The sequence below is a fragment of the Sphaeramia orbicularis genome, unplaced genomic scaffold (genome assembly GCF_902148855.1).
Source record: "Sphaeramia orbicularis unplaced genomic scaffold, fSphaOr1.1, whole genome shotgun sequence".
NCBI classification, from domain to species: Eukaryota; Metazoa; Chordata; class Actinopteri; order Kurtiformes; family Apogonidae; genus Sphaeramia; species Sphaeramia orbicularis.
Window position 1 is genome coordinate 338653 of NW_021941508.1, and position 22199 is coordinate 360851.

The 22199-nt window shown below is 42.7% G+C and overlaps 1 protein-coding gene across 2 annotated transcripts; it reads right to left on the reverse strand.

Annotated features, from left to right (window-relative positions):
* Positions 1 to 5527: 5527 nt before the first annotated feature.
* Positions 5528 to 19394, reverse strand: LOC115415989 (serine/threonine-protein kinase SBK2-like). 2 transcript variants are annotated; one of them, XM_030129667.1, is made up of 6 exons: positions 19256 to 19394; positions 8647 to 8791; positions 8518 to 8547; positions 8345 to 8430; positions 7919 to 8080; positions 5528 to 6627 (listed from the first exon to the last, which is right to left on the reverse strand). In XM_030129667.1, exons 1-6 carry the CDS (start codon positions 19295 to 19297, stop codon positions 6067 to 6069), a joined length of 1026 nt encoding a protein of 341 aa, XP_029985527.1. In that variant the 5' UTR covers positions 19298 to 19394; the 3' UTR covers positions 5528 to 6066. The 2 variants fall into 2 exon arrangements, with proteins under 2 accessions (XP_029985527.1, XP_029985526.1); XM_030129666.1 differs by having other exon boundaries at positions 8345 to 8547.
* Between the last annotated feature and the right edge of the window lie 2805 nt (positions 19395 to 22199).

Below are 22199 nucleotides of genomic sequence, written 5' to 3' on the forward strand. Positions count from 1 at the left end.
CTCCTCCTTCAGACCCTGCGTCTTTAACTCTTCTACAAATGACAGATGATGAGTTCGGGTCGTGGTCCTAAAATCGCACATTTATCGATCAGCCTCATATTTATAAAGTAACAGGTTTCGTCGATGAATCGTGGGATTAGTCTGATTATTTGACTGTAAATCCTCAGAAAAGGACAGTTTGAGTCATAGTGATGATCGTTATTTGGAAAGAATATTTGAATATGTAAATAACGGAGTTTACGACTGAATGAGATAAACTTGCGTCCTTTTTCTTCCTCCTTCACACTGTGAACACACAAGTACAAGAACACACATTTAACGCAGTTTGACAAAAGTAACGGAACAACTTTTCTTTAACAAAATTTGTCTAAAGTGGAGTTTGACTCCGGTACAGAAACAGAAGTGAATGGAATGGAAATGAATTTAAAGATGCCATGTTTAAGCACTCACATTAGCTTTACTTTATGTAGTCTGAAGAATACTTTAAGTGAATACTTTACTGTTTGACCACCACATGTGTTCACCCAGTGCCACCATAAACACTAAAACTCAACTGGAGCTCAGTCATTCCTCAGATGGAAAAGCATGTTATCGTTGAGCTGATCATTTTCCAAATCCTGGAACCATTTTATCTATTTGTTTACTATTAAAGCATCCAATAAATGTAAAATATTAAGAAATAAATGGTACATATCTACCATCTACATATATATATATGTGTGTGTGTATATATTTAGAACCTTTTTTTAGGCCTTTTTCAACTTCTGTTAAACATCTAATTACCTCCCCAGATTTCATGGTAATCAATAATGTAGTTACACTGGGCAAAAGTATAAATGCACCATGTGACACTTTGCATTTGAATAACATTAGGTGTTGCACAATATATTAAATCACATACAATTTATTTTATTGATCAATGTGGTCCAGATTAGTGACAGAACAGGAGAGTGGCATGTGGCATTCAGGGACATTCATGTGGACATGGTGGGGACTGGTGGAAAGTCCACTGTGTAGCGTTCAGGGACATTCATGTGGACACGGTGGGGGCCAGTGGAAAGTCCACTGTGTGGCGTTCAGGGACATTCATGTGGACACGGTGGGGGCCAGTGGAAAGTCCACTGTGTGGCGTTCAGGGACATTCATGTGGACAGTCCACTGCTGGTGTCCCACAGAGCCACACTTCGTGGTCTCGTCCAGTCGACAGTATCGTCTGTTGTGGTTCGTGGAATGTTCTTTCGCTCTTTGAAGGCTACACGGAGCTATGGGAGGTTTTCCGGAACTGTTCCAACATGATTTGTGACATCGTTGTCATGGTGACGTCTGAAGATGTGTGTCCTTCTGACGTGTCCTTTTATTGACCTCAGTTTAAGGACAGTTTGCAGACTGGGTTCTTTTATTGACCCCAGTATAAGGACAGTTTGCAGACTGGGTTCTTTTATTGACCCCAGTATAAGGACAGTCTGCAGACTGGGTTCTTTTATTGACCCCCAGTATAAGGACAGTCTGCAGACTGGGTTCTTTCATTGACCCCCAGTATAAGGACAGTTTGCAGACTGGGTTCTTTTATTGACCCCAGTTTAAGGACAGTCTGCAGACTGGGTTCTTTTATTGACCCCCAGTATAAGGACAGTCTGCAGACTGGGTTCTTTTATTGACCCCAGTTTAAGGACAGTCTGAAGACTGGGTTCTTTCATTGACCCCAGTTTAAGGACAGTCTGCAGACTGGGTTCTTTCATTGACCCCAGTTTAAGGACAGTCTGCAGACTGGGTTCTTTTATTGACCCCCAGTATAAGGACAGTCTGCAGACTGGGTTCTTTTATTGACCCCAGTTTAAGGACAGTCTGCAGACTGGGTTCTTTCATTGACCCCAGTTTAAGGACAGTCTGCAGACTGGGTTCTTTTATTGACCCCCAGTATAAGGACAGTCTGCAGACTGGGTTCTTTCATTGACCCCAGTTTAAGGACAGTCTGCAGACTGGGTTCTTTTATTGACCCCCAGTATAAGGACAGTCTGCAGACTGGGTTCTTTCATTGACCCCAGTTTAAGGACAGTCTGCAGACTGGGTTCTTTTATTGACCCCCAGTATAAGGACAGTCTGCAGACTGGGTTCTTTTATTGACCCCAGTTTAAGGACAGTCTGCAGACTGGGTTCTTTCATTGACCCCAGTTTAAGGACAGTCTGCAGACTGGGTTCTTTTATTGACCCCCAGTATAAGGACAGTCTGCAGACTGGGTTCTTTCATTGACCCCAGTTTAAGGACAGTCTGCAGACTGGGTTCTTTTATTGACCCCCAGTATAAGGACAGTCTGCAGACTGGGTTCTTTCATTGACCCCAGTTTAAGGACAGTCTGCAGACTGGGTTCTTTCATTGACCCCAGTTTAAGGACAGTCTGCAGACTGGGTTCAGTGCAGAATCACCGGATCACTGAACAGGTGATGGACACACATTTGTTTACAGACTCAGAATATGAACCATGTTTTCCAATTCGCAGACTTCAGGAGTTCATTTTTGAACACTCCTCTCATGTTACACAAGTCTTGTACATGGTGTGTTTATATTTTTGTTCAGTCTACAAAGTATTCTCCGTCAGATGTCTGTAAGGTTCTACTCAGTTTTCAAGGGCCTTTTTTAATTGAACTATTTGAGGAACTTATTTTGTGAAATCATTAATAAGCTCCGATATGAGGATGAAGGTTTACACATGGTACAGATGTGTATGTTTTTATGAGAATTAGAGGAAAATGAAGTGATTCTACGTATGTTTCCAGTCTAAGTTTGTGTGAATTCAAAAGTGTCCTCAGCTCCTGAAGTGCAGATCAGCAGTTTTGGACGATGATGAACTGGACTTTAAACAGTCGGTCTGGACAGGAAAGGATCTGGACTTCTGTAAAAACCCAGAACCACTGATCTGAAAGGATGTGCAACACTAAATCTACTGATTGTCTTCATATGATGAATGTCGGCTTAAGCTCGTTGTGAATATTGATTGTTTACAGAAGTTTGATAAATGACTTGTCAAACATTTCTCATATGTAAATTAATGTTTTGCTCTAAGGTTTTCTTTGGTGAACTGAAATGTTTGCAAACCACTGAACATGTGTGTTCATTGGTCCAGATGCAGTGTCTTCTGATGTGTTTAGGACTACAGACATGCTCTCCCATCCATTCCACTATGGCAATCCAATTAATCCAATTAAACCAATTAATCCAATTAATAAGAACGAGGCAATAAATCCTTTCAAGGATGTGTGACATCTTTTTATTTTTTAATTCTGCAGTAAAAACATCTTTGTTAAACTCTAACCTACAGGTTTATGTGGAATTTAAACTTAATTACACCGATCCAAACTATGCAATACTTGTTTTTGGTCTAGTTTCTTTTTTTATGGGTGAAATGAAAGACAAAACTTAGACACAATAGATCAAATCTGTTCCTCCCAAAATTAGTTTACAAGTTAGTTTAATTCAGTGGTAACACACGCCTCTGCCCTAGTCCAACGGACAGGTGTGTCCCACCAGGATGGGCGCCATCGCTACATATATATGGACTATTATTATTCATCTATAGTCTATTACTATTCCTATATGTTTTCTATTATTCATATATAGAGTCTATTATTATTCATGTATGGTATATTATTATTCATGTATATATAGTATATTATTATTCATATATATTTACTATTATTATTCATATATTTTCTTTAGTGGTCTGACCCCCGCTAAAAGGCCCTTTAGTGGTCTGACAACACCCCCCCCAAACAGGCCCTTTGGTGGTCTGACCCCCCCTAAAAGGGCCCTTTGGTGGTCTGACCTCCCCTAAACGGACCCTTTAGTGGTCTGACCCCCCTAAAAGGACCTTTAGTGGTCTGACCCCCTCCCCCTAAAAGGGCCCTTTAGTGGTCTGAACCCCCTAAAAGGGCCCTTTGGTGGTCTGACCTCCCTAAAAGGGTCCTTTAGTGGTCTGACCCCCCCTAAAAGGGCCCTTTGGTGGTCTGACACCCTAAAGGGGCCCTTTGGTGGTCTGACCCCCCTAAAAGGACCCTTTGGTGGTCTGACCCCCCCCCTAAAAGGGCCCTCTGGTGGTCTGACCCCCCCCTGAAAAGGGCCCTGTAGTGGTCTGAACCCCCTAAAAGGACCCTTTGGTGGTCTGACCACTTGAATGGTGGTTTTTGTGCTGTTGATTTCGTTGCTTACCTTTTACTTATACATGGTCCTTCTTTGGTTCTATTTCTTGCTTTTCCATCACACCTACACAAAAATCCACAAACCTGGTCAGAGGCAAACACACACATGACATTTCCTTCAGGGTAAAGGCTAACCCTGACCCTAACCCTAACTCTAGCCCTTCCACTAGTTTCTTGTGTTGCTAACTCTAACCCTTCCACTAGTTTCTTGTGTTGCTAACTCTAACCCGTCCACTAGTTTCTTGTGTTGCTAACTCTAACCCTTCCACTAGTTTCTTTTCTTGCTAACTCTAACCCTTCCACTAGTTTCTTGTGTTGCTAACTCTAACCCTTCCACTAGTTTCTTGTGTTGCTAACTCTAACCCTTCCACTAGTTTCTTTTCTTGCTAACTCTAACCCTTCCACTAGTTTCTTTTCTTGCTAACTCTAACCCGTCCACTAGTTTCTTGTGTTGCTAACTCTAACCCTTCCACTAGTTTCTTGTGTTGCTAACTCTAACCCGTCCACTAGTTTCTTGTGTTGCTAACTCTAACCCTTCCACTAGTTTCTTTTCTTGCTAACTCTAACCCTTCCACTAGTTTCTTGTGTTGCTAACTCTAACCCTTCCACTAGTTTCTTGTGTTGCTAACTCTAACCCTTCCACTAGTTTCTTTTCTTGCTAACTCTAACCCTTCCACTAGTTTCTTGTGTTGCTAACTCTAACCCTTCCACTAGTTTCTTTTCTTGCTAACTCTAACCCGTCCACTAGTTTCTTGTGTTGCTAACTCTAACCCTTCCACTAGTTTCTTGTGTTGCTAACTCTAACCCGTCCACTAGTTTCTTGTGTTGCTAACTCTAACCCTTCCACTAGTTTCTTTTCTTGCTAACTCTAACCCTTCCACTAGTTTCTTGTGTTGCTAACTCTAACCCTTCCACTAGTTTCTTGTGTTGCTAACTCTAACCCTTCCACTAGTTTCTTTTCTTGCTAACTCTAACCCTTCCACTAGTTTCTTTTCTTGCTAACTCTAACCCTTGGTTGTATTTATATCCGTCAGACCTTTGGGATGTGTGTGTGTGTGCATGCATTGTTGTATTTGCTTGTTTAGGTGTTGACTGGACTGAACTCCAGCTCTTACATGGTGCTCAAAGGTTGAGGTGTCATCTTCACAGCCATGGGTCTATTTTTGACACATATGGGGACGTCCTCCAAGTGGAGACATCATCACATCTGAATATATGATCCATGGGAACTGGATACAACATTGATGTATGCCATGCATTCTAGGATATAATTAAAAAGAGTTCTAACCTTTCTACTGCAGATGTACTTAAATGCACTGCACCATCGGACTGATTTAAGTCATATCAGTACAAAATAACACGATTTTTCATTTATACACATCAACCCATTTTGTGCATTTTTACATTGTGATAGTCTTTACAAACAGACTAAAAAAGTAACTCAGTATTTTTTCTTACATTAAACAGAATTTAATGCATTTCACAAATTAAAGAAAAAATACACAAGGAAAAAAGCATCCAAATCATAACATGTATTTCTGTGACATATGTAAGTACTTTAAAAGTGCTTAAATGCAGAAGTAAAATAACTGGAAAAAATGATTATTTTTGACCTATTTTAGTAGAAGAAATTGTTAAAATATAATACAAACCCTTTTCTGGTCCAGTCTGACAGTCCTGGTTCAGTCTGTTCTGGTCCAGTCTGTCCTGGTCCAGTCTGTCCTTGTCCAGTCTGGGTTCATCATTGTCCTCTCCCTTCCATGTCCTTCATGCTCCTCAGGGCTCCTCTTCCTCTCCTCCTCTAGTCGTTTTCTCTCCTTCTCCATCGTCCACTCTTCTTCCTCTCCTCTAGTCATTTTCTCTCCTTCTCCATCATCCACTCTTCTTCCTCTCCTCCTCTAGTCGTTCCCTCTCCTTCTCCACCATCCACTGTCCTCCCAGGAAAGCCAACATGTCTTCAGGCTGACCGCGATGCTTTGGCCTCGGGTCCAGCAGTGACAGGAACAGCGAACACGCCAGAGGGGTAAAACATGTAAACTGTGGAGCCACAGGAGGACCGTCCTTCTGTCTATTCGGTCTGGTGTCTCCCTGTGGCTCCGCCCACACGTCCAGTCCATCGCCTGGGCTTTTCACACCGTCAACCCATTGGCGATACTTCAGGTATGAGCGGCAGTCACCAGATGTCTCCGCCCAGGGATGGCTGCCCGTCAACATAGCGTAGGTGAGGATGCCCAGGGCCCAGCTGTCGGTGCTGGGCTCCACCGACACCCACACCCTGGTCCTGGTCCTGGTCCCAGTCCTGGTCCTCTGGTGGCCGTTATCCTCCTTCATCTCCCTCCAGCTGTCCTGGTTTCCTCTGGCCACCTCAGCCTCAGGGGTGCAGTATGGAGAACTGTACCAGACCTCTGGGACCTTGGTTCCCCTGGCCTTCACCTGGTGGAAAACATGAACCCAGGTCAAGGATTCTTCTGCTCCTTCAAATATCGCATCTAAATCAATCTAAATCTGCTCTGTCAGATTTGATTTCAACACACCCCACTAGTGAGTCAATGTGTGCGTTTATGTGGCATCTCCTCATCAAAAATAGGTCAAACAAGCTAACACTGCTTTGGTTAATGTTGAAATCTTCTAAAACACGTTGGTGGTTCAAGTTCATTGAGGTGTGCCAGGAGAACAGAAATCAGCCAACGGCAACTGAAAAGTTTTGAGCCTAACATGGAAAGGATTAAGATATGAAGACCAAATTTGGTCCATGAAATCTTTCACATATCTTAATCCTATCCATTAAATTTCTTGGTCATAGCAACCTTTATCCCCATTTTACAGGTCCCTGAACTTTCTGTATCAAGTGTTTCCTGAAAAATGGACAAACTTGAGTATCGGCACTGACACTCTTTGAGGCGAACCCATCCAATTTCTTGGACCATTTTGTGACTATGGATGAGACTTGGGTCTATCACGATCAGCCTGAGACCAAGGAGTAGTCCAAACAATGGAAACATCCCATGTCACCAATCCCACAGAAGGCAAAGGGTTGTACCTTCTGCTGGCAAGGTCATGGCCTCTGTTTTCTGGGATGCGCAAGGAGTGCTACTAATGGACTACCTCCAGAAGGGTTGTACTATTAATGGACAATACTACTCTAACCTACTGAAGCACCTACACGAGACCATCAAAAAAAGAGGCTGGGAATGATCACAAAAGGGGTCTTGTTTCACCAGGACGATGCTCCAGCGCATTCATCAGTGATTGCAATGGCAACCATTCAGGACTGTGGCTTCCAACTTGTTCCACACCCACCACATTCACCAGACCTAGCCCCATCAGACTTCCACTTCTTCCCAAATCTCACAAAGCATTTGGCTGGACAACACTACACCACTGATGAGGAGGTCATTGATGCCGTCAACTCCTACCTGGAGGACCAACCAAAGGACTTCTACTGTAGCGGCATCGAGGCACTCCATCACCGCTGGCAGAAGTGTGTGGACTCACAAGGGGACTATGTTGAAAAATAGGGCAATAAAGTACTTCTACCTCCTACCATCTCTTGGAGGCTCAAAACTTTTCAGTCGCCCCTTGTATGTCACACCTGCCATCATACTATGAGAATGTAACAGCCCTCCCAGCTCAGTGGTGTCATATTCATAATTTTGCTGATTTTAGAATGAGTCTGGTTAGACATTACATCATATAAATAAGGCTGATCAGGATTTACACTCACCATTCCAAAGTCTCCCAGTTTGACCCATCGGCAGGCAGCGTCACACAGGAAGATGTTTTCTGGTTTCAGATCTCTGTGGACAAATCCGAGACGGTGCAGATGGGAAAGAGCGCCACAAAGCTGGGACACCACCCGCTGGCAACAGTCCTCCTCCATCCCAACCTGGGAAACACAACATATACCCTAACCCATGGATTCAGTCAGACAACTGCCTGTACCAAATGTAACGTCATGAAAATTTCGGTTTTACATTCAAAGAAAACCACTGGTTTCAAAGCCTTTGCTGTGTTCAGCCACTGCTCTTGCTGCCTCATAGATTACAAACAAAGCATGAACTCCACTGAGCTCTAAATACATTCATGATCCTGACGCAGATACTGCACTAACCCTAACTCTAACCCTAACCCATGCAGACGTGGTCCAGACCTCAGGTGTGATGACGTCGTACAGATCGCCGAAGAGGCTGGGCTGTTGGGCAAAGATGTAATGTGAGGGTGTGGAGTAGGCGATTCCTAGGGCAGTGGTCAGAGACGGATGAGTGCAGAAGGACAGTGACAGGTTATACTCCCTGAGAAAAGACAGCAGGGAGGTGGACTCACGAGGGAAGAACTTCAAGGCCATCGGAGTACCTGAAGGAAATACACAGAGGAAAAGGATTTAATGGGAGGGTTAGGGATAGGGTGAGGGCAGATAATCAGGGTTGGGTTAGGGTTAGGGTTGGGGTTCACCTCTTTTCCTGTGCATGGCCAACATGACCTTCCCATAGGAGCCTTCCCCCAGGAGCTTCAGCACATGGAAGTGCTCATCTGTGTCCATGGAGCACAGAGACTGGGCCGTCACATGGCACAGCTCATCCAGGAGCTTTGTGGCTGCCTGGATGGACAAACAGGAAACACATGACCTTTGACCTCCTGGATGGACAATTAGGAAACACATGACCTTTGACCTCCTGGATGGACAAACAGGAAACATTTGACCTTTGACCTTACTGGATGGACAAATAGGAAAACATGACCTTTGACTTCAGGTTAGGTGTTTTGGTTCACGTTAGTGGAGAAGACAGAGTGAACACGGACATTCTCTCCATGTGTACAGATACAAAAAATACAGTTTGAAGTATTTATCATGACAGACCTGTGTATGTGCCTTACAATATGATTATTATTAACAATCACAGACACAAGTGACTCATTAAATCCACCCATAATGTACACACCCACTTTCTGGATCGTTCCTGTCAAACATATCCACCATTACTCTATTAGCAGCTGACAAATGACCAGGAAGAAGACTGAAAAGCATTTCTGCAGAGCAGCGTGGCTTTTATTGGTGACACGTCTCAAAAAACAAACTTGTAAAAGGATACTGGAATCAGAAACATGCTTCCTTTACTGGACAGTATTTGATCACAGATAATCCATTCTTTCTGAGTTAGCTTCAATTGCTGTCATTTGGGTCAGTAAGTGTGTGTTTGGCATTTCTCATCATATATAAATGTTGTGTTCCAGGTTAGAACAGTCAGCTGTTTCAGTTCACACCTTTAGCACTAAACCCTAACCCTTAGGCCTGGGTCTAGAACACATTCTTGAACTACTTGTCCCTTTGCAAGCGCACATCAAATAATGTAATATATTAATTCAACATAAGGTCTAAGAAAACTTCTACAAAATCTATTGTAATTAAAGGTGCGGGAGACTTTCGGGACCAATTTTTCATCAAATCTGTCCATCCTCAGTCATATCCTCAGTATCATGAATCTGTTAGTCTGTCATTACTCAGTTGACAGCTGTTTTTATACACAAACTCCACTTAAACTGAGTGGGACATTGTGGGAGTATCTGAAAGAATAATACAGGAGGCTATTTGTGAATTTCTGTTTTTCTCAGACTTTTGCATGATATTTAATGATAAAAAAAAAATACAGGTGAAGGGTTAAGTTAAGGTCAGAACAGGAATGAAACTAGAGAAATTATAGAAAAATAATTTCTATCATTATTCATCCTATTATTTATATGAATAATGCATTAGGTGCTTTATAAGAACATGTTTTTTATGGGCATTTTCCTGAAGGTTTTCAGCCTTTGGCCCTGCAGTAACAGTCCTCCCACATGAACTCAGGAATTTGGTTCAGATATTTGTGATTAATTTAAATATTGTGGGTAAATGACTGTGGCCTGGCTGTGGAGGATCAGGGGTTCATGGGTATTCAGTGGAGGATCGGGTTCATGGGTATTCAGTGGAGGATCGGGTTCATGGGTATTCAGTGGAGGATCAAGGGTTCATGGGTATTCAGTGAGCAGCATAGCGGTCATGGTTAGTGTGGGTCAGGTTTAAATAGTGTAAGATGAGGCGACACTGATCTCAGTCCAGAAGACTAATGTGTTCTGGGGGTGGTGGTGGTTACATAACAGAGGTTGGACCAGTGAGTGGAGTGGAGTCTGAATGTGAGACGGTAGTGGATAAATATAAGTGGATCAGATCCTTCTGATGTCCTCCACATTCAGGCCCAAGCTGAACTCAAATATGTGGCAGTGCTTCTTTGATTTTCCTGTGTCTGTTTCCTTTGTTTCCTTCTGTATTTACCAGAGTCAAACACCATGATGATGAACGACTGCATATTCAACACTCCACTGTTTTACGACACTCTTCTGTCAGCCGTTGGCACTGCTGTGGAAGCTAACAGCTTTTACTTTGGGCATAAACTTATATGTTGGCTTGTATGAATATATGTATGTGTATGTGTATATGTATGAGAATATGTACAAGAATGTGTATATGTATGAGAATGTGTATGTGAATGAGAATGTGTATATGTATGAAAATGTGTATGAGAATGTGTATATGTATATGTGTGTATATGCATGTGTATATGTAAGTATATGTGTACATGTATATGTAAGTTTATATGTAGACTCAAGCCTGAAATTATTCATACCCCTGACAAATTTTTACTTAAAATTACCTTTATTCACCCAGCAAGAGTTTGGATTTGGACCAGAAATGACACAGGCTTTTCCCAAAAGATGGTACGAAGATGGACAAGAGGCTTCATCATTATTTTAAAAAACAAAACAAATTTTTTTTTTCTCAGCTTCTATTTACATTTAAATGAAGTGGCATGTCCAAAATTATTCAGACCCATCACAGACTGTCCCAGTCTTTGGGAGGCTCTCTACCATTCCAAATAGTCCCAGCTGTTCTAAAGACAAAGCCCAACCCTAACCCTTACCCTAACCACTGGGACTCACTGAGAACAGCTGTTGGATCAAGTCAACAGATGAAGAACAGCAGCTCTGGGCAGGTGGTTTGTGGACAGTCATGGCTAAGACAAAAGTCCTCACAAGTCAGGGAAGGCCTAGAAGGTCACATCTACATGTTTTCAGGGTCAAGTGGCTACAGTGCATAGAATTATGAAAAAGTACAAGGTGTTCCACACTGTGGAATGTCTCAGAGGACGTCGGAAGCCAAATGTGATGCCTGTGCTGGCCAGAAGGATCAAGAAGGAGGTCAAAAAGAATCAGCACTAAGGCCATCCTGGAGAATCTGAGTCTTACTTGGGGCAGATAGTCCAACAGACACTGGTGGGTTCTACAGATGCCACCGAGGAGGACCAAGGAGAACCAAGGAGGCCACTTCTACAGAACAGGCCCGCACAAGCCCACATGGCCTTTGCAAATGCTCATCCGGACCAAGAAGAAGACTTCTGCTCTTCTGTTTTATGGTCATATGAAGCAAACACTGAATTGTTTGGCCCACTGAATAGGGTATATATATATATACATATATATATATATATATAATATATATATATATATATATATATATATATATATATATATATGTCAGGGTAGAGACTGTGATCTGGTAGGATTGGTGATTCTACCAGTAGAGACTCCGATCGTAGTCTCTACCAGTAGAAACTCCGATCAGAGTCTCTACTGGTAGAAACTCCAATCCGAACCCTAACCCTAACCCCTAACCCTAACCCTAACCCTAACCCTTCTACTGGCAGGATCGGAGTTTCTACCAGTAGAGACTCTGATCGGAGTTTCTACTGGTAGAGACTACGATGGGAGTCTCTACTGGTAGAATCGCCGATCCTACCAGATCACAGTCTCTACCCTTACATATATACGATCTACTTCTGGCCCACCTGGGTGGTGTCTCCTGCAGATTTGGGTCCTCTACCAGAGGCCTGGGAGCCTGAGGGTGCAGGATCTTAGCTGTTCCTTGGACTGTTCTCCTTTGGACTCAAATTTCTGCTGTGGTTCCTGGTCTCTGCTGGTTCCATCCTCTCAGTTTGGGGGGGGGGGGGGGGGGGGGGTCACTGCCCCTAGTGCCCCCCCATCACTACTGGGACCACTGTTGCCTTCACACCCACATGTTCTCTGTCTCCTCTTTCAGTTCTTGGTATTTCTCCTTCGTCTCCTGTTCTTTCTTTCTGATCTTCTATGACTTGTGTTTGTTCCATCTATCTCCACCTCTGTCTGCTGATGGCTCTCCTCCTCCTCTCTGTCAGGGTGAGTGGACAGCACCATCTTGTCAGTCTGGATCTGGAAGTCCCACAGGATCTGGACCTGTTTGTTCTCTGTCACCTTCGGGGATGTCTCCCATCTGGACCCTGGACCTCCAGTCCATATTTGGTACAGATGTTCCTGTACACTATGTCCTCTACCTGGTTATGCTGCTCCATGTATGCCTTACCTGGACCATCTGAGACCTGCTGTGATGGACTGGAATGTCTGAGGGGCTTCTGTACACAGACTACACCTGGGGTCTAGTCTGCTGTGGTAGACCTACACCTGGGGTCTAGTCTGGTGTGGTAGACCCCGGCCTCTAGGCAAGGCAAGGCAGATTTATTTGTACAGCACAATTCATACACAGGGAAATTCACAGTGCTTTACAAAAATGGAAAAGAGACAGATTAAAAACACACAATTACAATTAAAACATAACCAATAAAACATAAATAATAAGCAATTAAAACAAAGTAAAAGAGAAGAGTGCAGATAGAACCCTTTCAGTTGTTCTATGCACAGTTTAACAGCTGTGTTCAGCCTGGATTGAAACACTGTCACAGTTCAAGTCTGTGTGACATCATCAAGAAGACTGTTCCAGAGTTTAACTGCATAGAACTGAAACACATAGAACTGAAACACAGCTGCACCTGTTTAGTCCTGACTCTGGGCACCAGCAAACGACCAGCCCCTGAGGTTCTCAGACAAGTCCATGAGATTATCAGGGTCCCAGATGGTTCATATGGGACTAACATGTCACAGATGTACTTTGGTGCTAGACCATGGACAGACTTCTAGACCAGCAGAGCTGTTTTAAAGTCTATTCTCTGAGCCACAGGAAGCCAGTGCACAGATCTGAGCACAGGACTAATATGGTGGTGCTTCCTCGTTCTAGTCTGGACCCCAGTGCACAGATCTGAGCACAGGACTGATATGGTGGTCCTTCCTGGTTCTAGTCAGGACTCGAGCAGCAGCGTTCTGGATGGACTGCAGCTGTCTTCAGCTGGTTTAGTTAGTCCAATCAGAAGGCCGTTCCAGTAGTCTAACCTGGTCCAGATAAATGTGTGGATAAGTCTGTCTAAGTCTGGTTTAGACAGTAAACCTTTGATTCTACCAGTGTTTTTGAGATGGTAAAAGGCTGATGATGTCATTGATTTAATGTGGCTGTTAAAGTTTAGATCTGAGTCCATTATTAGCCTGAGATTTAGAACCTGGTTTTTAGCTTTTAGAGGAACAGATTCCAGATGACTGATGACACTGGATCTAGGTTTTTGTGGAACAAAGACCGTGAGTTCAGTCTGGTCTGAGTTTAGCTGGAGAAAGTGGTTTTGCATTCACACAGTGATCTGTTGGAGGGTTAGGGTTAGGGTTAGGGCCCATGTTCAGCTGCTGTCAGACAGATGTAAATCTGAGTGTCGTCTGCATAGTTCTGGTAGGACACGTTATTACTGTTTATTAACTGGCCCAGGGGCAACATGTAAAGACTGAACAAGAGGGGTCCCAGGATGGACCCCTGGGGGACCCCACAGGTCACTGCCATTTGGTCTGACACACAGTTTCCGATTTGAACAAAATACTTCCTGTCCTCAAGGTAGGACTTGAACCATTTCAGGGCAGGACCACAGATGCCTACCCAGTCCTCTAGCCTCTGTAACAGGATAACATGATCAACTGTATCGAATGCAGCACTCAGATCCAGCAGGACTCAGACTGGTACAGTACCTGTGTGTGTTCAGATGGATGTCATTTGTCACTTTGATCAGAGCAGTCTCAGTCTGTGATGGGGCCTGAAACCTGACTGGAAATCATCAAAGAAGTTGTTCAATAGAAGAAGGTCAGAGAGCTGTTGGTAAACAACTCTCTGAAGGACTTGACCTAAAAATGGCAGATTTGATCTGGGCCCATAGTTGTTCAGTACTGCTGCATCAAGACTACTCTTCCTTAGGAGAGCCCTAACGACAGCAGTTTTCAGGGCCCAGGGAAATGTTCCAGATTGTAATGAAATATGAACTAAGTGAGTGAGCTGGGGTAGCAAACTGTTGCTCTCTATTGCTCTGGTGTTCAGGGCCTGTTCTGGTCCATGAGTAATGCCTATGTTCTGTCTTTCAGTCCAGCTTTTAACATCCACTGGTTTGTTTTCTCAGTATCACCCACTTCCTCAATTTGCTGGTGGTCCATGCCATGCAGGGGCGTGTCCTTCCATCATAGCCCCTGAGGCTCCTCATCCTTACTGGGCCTTTGTTGTCTGAGGCATTCACTTCTTAGTTGGTCATTGGGGGGCATTTTCTGGACATATTCCTGGAGGTTTGCCGTTTCCTCCTGGACAGTAGGTCTGACTCTTACTAGTACCCCCCCCCCCCCCCCCCCCCCTTTCTCTTTGTGTTCAGCCTCAGGACGCTGGACTTAGGGTGGAACCCTCCATGCATGGTAAGGAGCTTTCTGGTCTTGATCTCAGTTCTTGTATCTCTTCCAGTTGATCTCCAGGATATTATGCCAGCGGGGTATCTGATCACTGGTAGGGCACAGGTGTTAATGGGCTGGATCTGATTTTTGCCGTTCAGCTGACTTTTCAGGACCTGCCTTACCCTTTAGAAGTATTTGGCTGTGACCTCTGACCTCTGAGCTGTCTCCTCATGGTTACTATTTGCCTGTGGGATCCCCAGGTATTTGTACCTGTCCTGCACACGTGTAATGTTCCCTTCAGGTAGCTCCACCCCTTCAGCTGTGATCACCTGTCCTCTTCTAGATACCATCCACCCACGTTCCTTCCTGTCCTCTGTCGAGAGCAGATGTGTTTCTGAACTGTCCTTGTCTTCCTCTTTTTTTCTCCTGCTTTTGCCTCTGTGTCTCGTCTGTTTTTGTCTTTGGATCTCCTGCTTGCTGTATTCCCAAACAACTAAATTATGGAATTGATCAACTGGACACTCAGCACAATTGACAAGATTTTTTCACCCAGGAACAAAGGCGTCAGGAGGAGCCCGCCTGCCCTGACAGAACTTTTGCAGTATGTGATCGACGCTTGGAACAAGTGGAGGTAGTATGGCTGTGGGTTCTGTCGGTGGAGGATTGATATTTACCTGATTGGATTTTTGATAACAGGACACCTTCTAACTGGTCTTGGAGTTGCCCTGGTTTATCGCAACATTGGAAAGACAGCAGCACACACAGAGACCCCACTGCTGTCAATCGAAATTAAAGAGCACTTTGGAGTGGTTTGTGACAGCGGATGGTGGTGAAGTCGGACGGTTGCGTGCGAGACCTAGCTGGATTACATCACTGGACAGACTATAGATGCACTCCGACAAATCGCGGGACTGAGGGAAAAAGGACAAACTGTGCAGGATCTACCTGCTCTGAAGTGAGGAGTAATGCTGAGGCCCAGTCACAACAAAAATTAAGTTATAACTAAATTAAGCAGAAATCAAATCATTTTTCCCTGTTTAATTCTGTTTCTCCTGGGAGCCGGTAAAGCAGTTGGAGGCCCTCTGGTCTAATCTGTTCCTTTGCAGTCAAAACATCCTTCCAAGGCCAAGATTCAGGACTGAATTGAACTGATAAGTCAGAAGTCTGAGTCTCTTAATTTTCCGACAAACAGACTTTCAAGGACTCACCACATACAAGCATTTAACCCCCCCGCCCCCATCTCCGTCTGCCTCACAACATTCTTCTTCTCTTCCTGTCCCCCTCCCACAACCAAATCCATTGAAAAAGTTCCATCATGTGACCACGTGTACTGTGTTAATAATGTCTTATGTCTTATGTATGTGCTTGCATTATCTTCACTGTAATTCTTTCGAAGGATTTGTGTTAGGCGCATGCGCACGCAGCGACCGGCAGAGAGAGAGAGCTTGCTGCACAACAGTTCTACCCACAGGTACAAATAAAGTCACCTTTAACCTTAAACCTTGATTTATCTGGTCCAATGATGTCCCCATGTCTCTGCTGTAGATCCGAGTGAGGTGGATCAGAGAGTCCATGTCCCGCTCATTCTTGGCATACAGCTGGATGTCATCCATGTAGAGGAGGTGGCTGATGGTTGGTCCACTTCAGAGCCGATACCCAAAGCCACTCTTTAAGATGATCTGGCTGAGGGGGTTTAGGCCTATGCAGAACAGCAGGGGGGACAGAGCATCTCCTTCATATACTGAGTTTGAGTTGGCCTCCAGAGTCATGTTCCACAGCCTCATCGAGTTCTGGAAGAACACTCTTAGTGTCCTTTTGATATTCTACAGCTTTAACCACTCCAGTATCCATGTGTGTGGCACTGAGTCATAGTCTTTCTTGTAGTCAATCCAGGCACTGTACAGGTTGGTGTTCCTCGTCTTACAGTCTCAGGCAATTGCCCTGTCAACCAGTAGCTGGTGTTTGACTGCTCTGGTGTTATTGCCTATTCCTTTCTGTGTTCATGTATTCCATGTGCCTACTTATCTTAGCCGCTATGATGCCTGATAGGAGCTTCCATGTGGTGCTGAGGCAGGTTATCTGTTGTCATCTTGTTACCCTGTCTCTTGTATACCTCTTTAGGTACATCTTTAGGTGTACCTAAAGAGGGTTACGGTTAGGCTCCTGTCATGGATTGTCCCCTGTTTCATGGTTCTTGTGCAGTTTGTTTTGTTGTCTTTCCAGATTGCGACCATCTGTCCATGAGGTGTTGGACTTTGATTTTGGGGGAAATGTAACAGTATCTGTATATGTGTATATTTAGTATCTGTGTTTGTTTAGTATTTGTCTGTGTATATTTAATATCTGTATTTGTTTAGTATTTGTGTATATTTAGTATCTGTGTTTTTATGTACTATATCAGACATACAGCAATCTGTATGCTGTGAATACTACTTCTGTATAAGTATTTGAAAAAGTCTACGAAGCAAAATCTTAATTAAATAAAAATATATTAGCTTGGCATGTTTAAGATATTATCATGAAACTTATGTTTGACTGCAGCCTCTGAGACCTTATACAGTTTCAAATAATGTATTGATTATTCATTCAAGTAAATCCAGTTGTATAATGGGAGCACACACACATTTACTGAACTACTACAACTGAACTACCACTGAATTTAACCATCAGATACAATGCATCCATTTAATTAATATATATATATATATATATATATATATATATATATATATATATATATATACACACACACACACACACACACACACACATATATATATATATATATATATATATATATATATATATATATATATATATATATATTAGGCCTGTAACGGTACACGTACCGAACCGAACCGTTTCGGTACACACCTGTTCGGTTCGGCACACAGCTGTACCGAAACGGCACAGTATGTTGACAAAAAGAAAAAGGAACGAAAGATGTCGTTTAATGCGGAACTTTAAATCCGCGCAAGTTTCACACGGACATATTAAAGGACACGCACATTGACCCAAATACCAAATAGCAGCTGATATAAGGTAAAAAAAAAAAACAAAACAAAAAAAACAAATATGATGTGAACCTGGAAGGAAGAGACTGAAGACCCTCCACCATCAGTACAGTCCAGTTTGGATCACTTCAGGTCCCGGTGAAAGACAACAACGAGGAAAGAGACGGAGATAAGACGGACGTTGTTTGGCCCCTAGGAACTACGGTAGTTCTAAAACACACTAGCTCTCTCTCTCTCTCTCTCTCTCTCTCTCTCTCTCTCTCTCATGCACGCTGTATAACAGAGGAATAAAACTCGGAGTTGGCCACTGACAGTATATAAAAATAAAGTTTCACTTTCGTTTCACGCCAGCGTTAGTTACGTTAGTTATGGACCGGACCGCACCCCCCATCCCCCGGCTCCGACCAAAAAAAACAAAACAAAAAAACAACAAACAAACCATCCCCCAGACAAATCGTACGTTCCATGCGCGCGCACACTCAAACACACACACACACACACCACACACACACACACACACACACACACACACACACACACACACACACAAGTACACACAGTGTCCTAAACAATTTATTCTCTGTCCTAAAATGAATAATTTGGTTCAGTTTGTTGTCAATGTTGCTCTTCAGTTTGTTTAAACAGAATACCAGTTTACCCTCCTGTTAATGTTGAACTTCATGCAGAATTTTTTTGCTGATATTTTTCTGCAGATTGTGAACTGACAGAACTGTGATTAGATTTTTCTTGTTTGTTCAAAACTACCTGTCAGAGAAAAGTGCAATACTAATGTTTAAAATACATTTAGTCATATTAATAATTTATTTTATTTTCTATTTGATTTATAGCAGCAGAATTATATTATTCCTGTTTTTCTATATTCTATTGTGTCCAAAAATTGGGGGAAAAATGTTAAAAAATTCATAAATGTATTAAAGACATTTTGAGGGGTTTTCTTTCTTCCCGTACCGAACCGAAAAAAACCGAACCGTGGCTTTGAAAACCGAAAACGTACCGAACCGAAAATTTTGTGTACTGTTACAGGCCTAATATATATATATATATATATATATATATATATATATATATATATATATATACATATATATATATATATATATGTCTATCATTGAAAGGTTGATTTATCCATTAAATGACCTTTGAACTTTATTAGGACATGCATAAATGATTCTCTTTCATATCAATCATTTTTAAAGACTATTTTTCAGTAGAAAGAAGTGGTCGTTAATACTGTGAACAACATGAACTCTGAGTCCAATGAAGATGCAGGAAAAACCCTTCTGTAAAACAACAGGATTCCTTCTTTAGGAATCAGTTCAATAAACAGGTCAAACAGTGCCACTGTTTTCATGCAGGTTTTGGAATAGGCATTCTTCACTTACTGTCATTGTGTTTGTTGCTTCTGATGATCCTCTGCTGAACATGCATTCATGTGCTTCTCATTATTTGACAGATGCAGCTTCATGAAACTGTTCCAGATCTGATGCACTTGTCTTTTTCCAGGTCAGGACAGAGGTTAGGGTTAGGAGCAGGGTTAGGGTTAGGGTTGGAGTGACCTGAAGAGGAAACCGTTTCAACTTCTTGAAAGTTTTAATCTGAACTCCTTTATGTCACAGTGATTCGTCTACACCCCCAACCGCCCCCCGGTCCCCACCACCACCTTGGTCCAACCCCCACCCCCACCAGTCCCCCCCACCCCTCCCCAGGGTTTCAGGGTGGATCTTTCACCACCTGCCAGTGGATGTGAACCCACTGATCCCCATCTGCCTCACTCATCAGTGTCCTCCTTCTCTCATTAGTTTTATGGTTAGGGTGAGTTTATTATTATTATTATTGGGTTAGGGGTCCACATTTTGAATCAGAACTGTGAAGGAATGCTTTGATTTACTGTCTGTATTTAATTTCTGCAGCAGATGTTGTGGTTTAATAACAAAGGTGTTGATTTGAGCTGTCAGTGAGTCTTTCATGGTAAACATATATATATGTATGTATATGTATATATATATATATATATATATATATATATATATATATATATATATATATATATATATATATGTATATATATGTATGTATGTATATATATACACACACACACATACATACACACATACATACATTTATATATATATACATATACATACATACATACATATATATACACACACATATATATATATATATATATATATATATATATATATATATATATATATATATATATATATATATATATATATATATATATTACCTGTGTTATTTCATCTCATTATTATTTTTTTTATACAGGTTTAAACAAAATATAGAGGCCACTCAAATCCAACTCCAGATATTTTTGTACATAAAAATTCTTTGTGCCACGGTCTGCACCTCCCTCAGCTCACACCTGCAGCACCCCCCCCCCCCCCCCCAACACACACACACACACACACACACACACACCAGCCCATCAGCCACTGGTGTCCCATTGAAGCCCCACCCCCACCCCCCACCCCCAGCTCTCTGTTGGGAAGTTGCTGCCAGGTGGAGGACACCCAGCCTGTTTCCTCCACCCCTTCATACTCGTCTGTTTCCTCTTCATACTCGTCTATTTCCTCTTCATACTTGTCTGTTTCCTCTTCATACTCGTCTGTTTCCTCCTATACTCGTCTGTTTCCTCTTCATACTCGTCTGTTTCCTCTTCATACTCGTCTGTTTCCTCCTATACTCGTCTGTTTCCTCCTCATACTCGTCTGTTTCCTCCTCATACTCGTCTGTTTCCTCTTCATACTCGTCTGTTTCCTCTGCATACTCGTCTGTTTCCTCTTTATACTCGTCTGTTTCCTCTTCATACGCTTGTGTTTCCTCTTCATACTCTTGTGTTTCCTCTTCATACTCTTGTGTTTCCTCTTCATACTCCTCTGTTTCCTCCTCATACTCGTCTGTTTCCTCCTCATACTCGTCTGTTTCCTCTTCATACTCATCTGTTTCCTCCTCATACTCGTCTGTTTCCTCCTCATACTCGTCTGTTTCCTCTTCATACTCGTCTGTTTCCTCTGCATGCTCGTCTGTTTCCTCTTCATACTCGTCTGTTTCCTCCTCATACTCGTCTGTTTCCTCCTCATACTCGTCTGTTTCCTCCGCATACTCTTGTGTTTCTTCTTCATACTCTTGTGTTTCCTCTTCATACTCATCTGTTTCCTCCTCATACTCGTCTGTTTCCTCTTCATACTCGTCTGTTTCCTCTGCATGCTCGTCTTTTCCTCTTCATACTCGTCTGTTTCCTCTTCATACTCGTCTGTTTCCTCCTCATACTCGTCTGTTTGCTCTTCATACTCGTCTGTTTCCTCTTCATACTCGTCTGTTTCCTTTTTATACTTGTCTATTTCCTCTTTGTACTTGTCTGTTTCCTCTTCATATTCGTGTTTCCACTTCATACTGCTCTGTTTCCTCTTCATACTCATCTGTTTCCTCTTCATACTTTTCTTTCCCTTTCATAGTCGTCTGTTTCCTCCTATACTCATCTGTTTCCTCTTCATACTCGTCTGTTTCCTCGTCATACTCGTCTGTTTCCTCCTCATACTCGTCTGTTTCCTCTGCATGCTCGTCTGTTTCCTCTTCATGCTCGTCTGTTTCCTCTTCATACTCGTCTGTTTCCTCTTCATACTCTTGTGTTTCCACTTCATACTCGTCTGTTTCCTCTTCATACTCGTGTTTCCACTTCATACTGCTCTGTTTCCTCTTCATACTCATCTGTTTCCTCTTCATACTTTTCTTTCCCTTTCATACTCGTCTGTTTCCTCCTCATACTCGTCTGTTTCCTCTACATACTCGTCTGTTTCCTCTTCATACTCCTCTGTTTCCTCTTCATAATCCTCTGTTTCCTCTTCATACTCGTCTGTTTCCTCCTCATACTCGTCTGTTTCTTCTTTATACTCGTCTGTTTCCTCTTCATACTGGTCTGTTTCCTCTTCATACTGGTCTTTTTCCTCCTCATACTGGTCTGTTTCCTCTTCATACTGGTCTGTTTCCTCTTCATACTCCTCTGTTTCCTCTTCATACTCCTCTGTTTCCTCTTCATACTCGTCTGTTTCCTCTTCATACTCGTCTGTTTCCTCTTCATACTCGTCTTTTTCCTCTTCATACTGGTCTGTTTCCTCCTCATACTTGTCTGTTTCTTCTTCATACTCTTGTGTTTCCTCTTCATACTTGTCTGTTTCCTCCGCATACTCGTCTGTTTCCTCCTGATACTCGTCTGTATCCTCTTCATACTTGTCTGTTTCCTCCTCATACTTGTCTGTTTCCTCTTCATACTCGTCTGTTTCCTCTTTATACTCTGGTGTTTCC